General features: G+C 42.7%; 1 protein-coding gene across 1 annotated transcript in view; it reads left to right on the top strand. All coding sequences in view use genetic code 11, as the record gives it.

The window, feature by feature from the left end:
- EGR_04934 (RecQ-mediated genome instability protein) overlaps positions 1-2,123 on the top strand; it is a gene marked incomplete at both ends in the record, with an annotated part of 7,907 nt that extends 5,784 nt beyond the window's left edge. The window contains 3 exons of the mRNA XM_024494183.1: positions 487-811; positions 1,089-1,165; positions 1,995-2,123. Coding sequence (XP_024351420.1) covers positions 487-811; positions 1,089-1,165; positions 1,995-2,123 — 531 coding nt within the window. The remainder of the gene's footprint in view (positions 1-486; positions 812-1,088; positions 1,166-1,994) is intronic.
- Between the last annotated feature and the right edge of the window lie 3,877 nt (positions 2,124-6,000).

Raw genomic sequence — 6,000 nt, 5'->3', positions numbered from 1 at the left:
CTAATAGTGGAATGGGCAGCAAGCTCGTGGCCGATTAAGAATGGAAGGTGTATTGTAACGTTGACTACTTTAATGTTAGAGATACTTCATGAAGAAGCCTTTTGCGGTTATTAGTTTGTTGGATTACCTTACGATATGGCCATTGATCTTATTTATTTTCGTAAATTTGAGCAACATCATTCGACTTCTGTTCTCTTTTTCTCTTTTGAGCCTTTATTTGGGCACTATTGAGCTGGAAAAAAACGCTTATTTTAACGCACCGACTAGTGTGTTTACCATTCTCCCGCTTTCTTGTAGCGTCTTTCCGTCAGGTTAGCTGAGTATGCGATGTTTTCTGCTATCATTTCAACAGCGAAATTGTAAGGTCAGGATTTTCTTCCGACAGCTCAATATCAGGATGAAGAGCATGCTTAACCACAGCGATAGCCATAGATTGGAGTCTTCCGCCCAACACTTACCTCATTCTTCACTGCTATATACCTTCAGGTTGAATTTGCGGAGACCGGTGAGAGGAGAACAGAAGCCCTTCTGCAACGTGAGCTTTTGATGAAACTCAACCTCCCACCAGACAGGCCTCCAGAGTGGTTTCCTGGTCACCGACATCTCCCCACATCCACCACTGAGGCTACTACTACTACTACTAACACTATTGATAATATTACCAGCAACACCACTGACGTTGCTCTTCGACCTCCAGAACGAAACGTTGGGAGCGAGCTCAATGAGGAAGACCTTTTCGATGAAGATGACCTTCTGTTAGCGTCTGCAGTGGAGGACTTCGAGAGCCTAGCGGCCGCCGCTATTGAAGATGGTGAGCGTTTATAACTTTTTACCCATCACGAAATATTTTGAACTGATTTTGTATTACTCCAGTTTGGAAGTATCCCCAATATCCATTTTATATTATTCAGGTAGTCTTTGACCACTTTTCTTCCAACTTTTTCCGCGTACCTAAGAGACAGTCATTTCACTTTCTTACTGACCACAGAGCGAAACTTATCAATCATTTATTGTGGCTTTTATGGCTATTATCTTGTGAGCATCTGTAATAGATGCTTTCCTTCCGTTCCATTTTTCGCATTTCCCAGACATGCATGGCCCATGTGTAGAGGAATACCAAGAAGAAGGCTGGAAGGCTGTTGATCCAGACACTGGGTTGGTGAAAGTGAGAGTCAATTAATTTTGGCCCAAAATCCTGATCCCAGTATTTCATTGATGTCTTAAGCCTCGCTCTTGCCACTCTTAGTGGTGACTTGGCTAAGTCATTCATCGTTATCCGTACTGTGGTCAATCAAAATCACGCTAAAGGCAGGTCTCGAAAATTAGGCAATACCTTGAAGCGACACATTTGCTAGCCATGGCTCGAGACCGCGTGATGCCCATCACTGGGCCTATTTTCATAGGCTAGTCGCTTTCGTAGAATCCTTTGCTTGGAAGCAAGTCCCATTTATTTAACTACTAAGTTAGCAGTAACCTCTTAGAAATTCAGACTAATTTCATTTCTCCCTTACACAGTACGATATTGGATCTGTGGATCGGCGTTGTTATTTTTTTTCCACTTTGTTTTTCCATACTTCCGTTGTTGACAACACGAAGTTACTAACGGGCGCTACTCCCCAATTTGTGTTTCCCTACCGGTGGTACTTCTTTGTAGACATAATAATTTGTGTAGGATACCTTTATTTCTAATAACATTTATATGCACCAGTCAACCAAGTATCGGGCACATCTCTACCGTGCTGTCATCAATGTAGTATTACAGGGCACGATTTTCTGAGGATCGATCCCTCCTTGAATGGAGGGGAGAGCCTCTTCCATGAAGTTGACCTTCTACTGGCGCCTGCTGTGGGAAATTTTGGAAGTTTGACTCTTCCTGGTCCTGGTGAGCCTTTGAACAGGATTTCGAAAATCTGGTTATCTAGCACACTAGTTGTCTCTTGAGAACTTCATTAAAGCACGAGTCTTCAATTTTGGATGCTACCGTGGTGATACAGGTAGAAGGGCCCATGTACCGTGCGAGGACCCGTCTAGACACCGTTACTCAATGGTGGTGGGAGCGCGTGCGCCGCACAACGTGTGCACGCCGTTGTAACGCTTGCGAACGTCCAATCGGACATCAGTAGTAGGGCATTTGGAAGTTTCAAACATTTCAAAGGAGGCTGTGCGCTTGTGTCAGTGACGCTCATGATCTTGCTATCTCTGCTGCTGGTCCACAGCACGGCTGCGACTCATTCCCGTGAGCAATTATTCGGAGCGTTGAGCACTCACCTGATCGCGGGTGCCTAAACGACGAATCCACATGTGGAATGCTGAATGCATCACAATTTTTGAAAGTTAGCGCACGTTAGATATCGCAACAGGCAAGCTACCCCAGAACGGTCTAGACGTGCCAAGGTCGTGCAGGTACTAGTTCAAAGCCGAGAGATTATGCATAGGAATGAACACAGTCTGCTCCCCTTGAAGGCTCGACATTTTTTTGACCTCTTTCCCTCATAGTTTGTTGTAAGGCCACCATCCAATACCACAAACCTTCCGTTGGCTTCTACTGTTAATGCAATTGTTCTACAAGAATGCACATTGTAAGAACTTTGTACTGTCGATTTGAGGGTCGACTCTTAGGCACCCGATCAGATTTGCGCGATTGTGTGCTTATGTAAATTAAGCATTCGGTCATATAGCTCTCGTTGTTGTTTGTTATTACTCCTTTCTGATGGTCATTAAAATGAGTTTCCAGTGAAGAAAGCTCCACCGTGAGACAGGAATGAAGCGGATACAATGACCTAATGTCACTGTCGATGTTACCAATATTTCGGCATATCATAGGTTTTGGCTGGCTCTCCCATGTCACGTCCTTCTTTTGCAAAGCCCCACTTAAGCGCATTTCGCATCGTCATTGTTTTTGCATGGAAACGCTTCCCTCTCTCTCAGTTATCCCCAAATCTTCCAATGTTTTAGTATGTGGATAAGTGACTCATCTTCAAATTTCACCCATGTTTCATATTTTTGTAATTCTCCTGTGGAAGATTTGAAATAATTCAATTTACCTCCCATTTTGTTAGTTGGACTGGTGCAGCGCATTGAATAGTTTGTTCACTCTCCCATTGTTTGCCTTCACAAGCTTCGCCACCTACTTAGTGCATACCCATCTTCTATGCCTCTTTTTCATGTTATAGCCGGTTAATTCCTTTGCATGTAAACCTTCGTTGAGACGTCGATGGAGGTGATTTTATTTTTTTCACAAAAGACGATATGTATCGGGTATATTCCTTCACGGGGCTACCGGTGTAACCGCATAAAACTCGTTTTCTTTAAGATCCATCTATTTCAATTGGATGGATAAGAAAAAAAGACCTTTACAGGTAGGAAGTGTCGTTTATTATACGTGTCCACTTAAATATTGTTACGCTGTTAGCCTCGTCATCTTCCCAATGCCTTATTTATGTTAATCAAAACGCCACATTTACTGCCCCGAATGTCTTCAATTTTCCGAACGGTGGAAGTGCTACTGTGATGTAAATAAGTAGTATTATTTAGTTAAACATGCACTAATGCTGTTTTCGACGATCAGCCTCTATGGTAGTCTTAATTTTTTTCTCAATGAATTGACATTCGAGTGTCATTTAGGCGCTAGGTAATGAATGGTGACAATCGAATCTAATTGGATGGACTTTTTTGTGTTGACTTTCACTCTTTGAGAATGTGCTATAAATGAGTGATCAAATTATAGTGCTACAAAGGGAGATTAAACAACTTCACAATTATCTGGCATATTAAAAAAAAGGATAATATATAGTCCTTCTTTGCCGTGCTGCAGAATGGCATTACCCTCTTTACCGTAATGGGTTGGGCAGTCGCTTAAGTACCCACCACCAATGCAATTAAAACTGGCATGGGTTCGGGTATCGCAGATAAATCCAGCACACTCACATTTAGCTTTTCTGCAACGCCTTCATGATTCATTATTAGGCTCTTTTCCCATCTTCAGTGGCCATGTTTTTAGCTAGCTGGACGTCCATGGGGCTCTGCACCTGGATGACCATCATTATCTTCGAACTAGGCAGTCATATGGGTGGAGATGAATTCGCCCTTCTAACACACGCACCCACCTACCTGCAGTATCCAGCATCTGCCAGAAGACTGTGTTTCCTTTCTTGGTGCACTTCCGAATCGTGGAGAGTTGACACGTCAGACAGTAAAAGTTACGTCGTTCTCTGACAAGACAAATTAATGCTTCTTTTGCCTTACTTCGTTGCCACAGAATTCCTAAATTTCGGCAGCTAGCAGTTGTGAACCACTTTCATTTCAGACCTCGTATCTTAGTGCCACCAAAAACTTTACGAGTTATGTGACCAAGAAAGTAGCTTTGTCATAGATGTGGAAAGGGACTCTGAGACTAGGAGCATTTACATTTCTCCGTACTACCGTCTCAGAGGCAGAATTAGGGAGGATGAATAAGGCCAGGATAATTGCTACGCATATTATCCACTCGTATGTGATGTCCTTTTGACTATGTAGAGTTGGATGAAACGTCTATCACGCATCACAACTTGTACCCCTTCAAAAACGTTTCCATGGGAAAGGATTTTCTCCTCTCCTCCGCGCTCGCCGTGGGATAGCATTCACCTTCTTGCATTATAAAATTTTCCCACCATTACCCAGGTATCCACATTCATTTTTGTTCCTCCAGGTGTATTCTCACATTACCGTTTGTCATTTTATGAAAGAAGGACTAGCCTACGCTATTCTTCGCATCCATAAAGCAGTCCGGTTAAAAGGCCAGTGTTTTATGTATTATTTTATGTTTGGTTTTGGTCGCACACTGTTTGATGACATTCTTTTAAAATTCTTATGGCTTAAACTTTACAAAAAAGACAAATAAGCGACAGCCACATTTGCAGTTAACATTTTAATTAGACAAGTCTTCTAGATGCTCAGTGTCCGGGAAATGCATTTTGATGGATTGCTAGCTAAATCTGATATCCATTGAGCAGATTTTTCTTCTTAATATAAGAAGGGTTAAACATTTCTCCAATCTGAAATACTTTTCCGCAGCAATTGACGGTATTTGTTGTTTTTTTCCTAAATGGTCAACCGACGTTTGAAAGATATTGCGATAAGACATTCCAAGTCTTTATTTACACAAGGAAGTATATTTTTTATATTCCTTGCTCTTGCCCGGACGTGTGTTAGAGTATATTCTTTTATTCATTTACAGCAACTGAATTGTTGGTCGGGAAAAGGGAATTATCTAGTTTTTTTTTGTTATCAGGAGGGAAGAAATCTGAACCGGTGGGGAGGGATGAATGTGCAAGTTAGACTGAGATTTCTGACTCTCACTTTCCCCCCTTTCTAGCTTCATCGTAAGAGCCGTGATAGGTGCAGATGCTAAGTGTTTCCTTTCTCCATTATAAACAGCCAGCACCCATGACGTGTCAGAGCCCCAGACCAGACAGGCATCTCCAAACCGAAGAGCACCGACCGATAGTGCCAGCTTGTGTATGCATCCTTGTGTGGTGATCGGAATTTCTTGTGAATACTGGAGACATCCGACTCAAACCTGTGGCGGTAGTGGGACGTTGAACAACTGAGATGCTAAGCAGTTAGTGATGAGACAACTGACTAGCTAGTTTAATGGTGCAGGCTTTTGCAAGACAGGCGATTGCACGTGTATGTGTCAGCGGCGATCGCGTTGTAAGTCCACAATGATACAGTAGTTATTCCCCCCTGATTCATTTATTTATTCATTGATTTATTCATACATTCCCGATTCATCCAGCCCGCAGCAAATCCGCCCCATAGAACTCACAACCCGTTTTGGTGAAATTACGATTACGCGGGAGAAGAAGGCTCCTGTGAGCGCGACGAAGATAGCACAATCATTTACAAACGCGAACATGGGGAATTTGGGAAAGCTGGTTCAGCTGAACCGACAAATTTATCTTTGCGGAAGTTGGCTTGGAGACAATAGTTAGACGCTCTGAGATGAGTGCACAATTGTGA

This window comes from Echinococcus granulosus (assembly GCF_000524195.1).
Source record: "Echinococcus granulosus chromosome Unknown EG_S00033, whole genome shotgun sequence".
NCBI classification, from domain to species: domain Eukaryota; kingdom Metazoa; phylum Platyhelminthes; class Cestoda; order Cyclophyllidea; family Taeniidae; genus Echinococcus; species Echinococcus granulosus.
The sequence above is the reverse complement of the archived record's forward strand: the minus strand, read 5'-3'. Positions and strand labels throughout refer to the sequence as shown.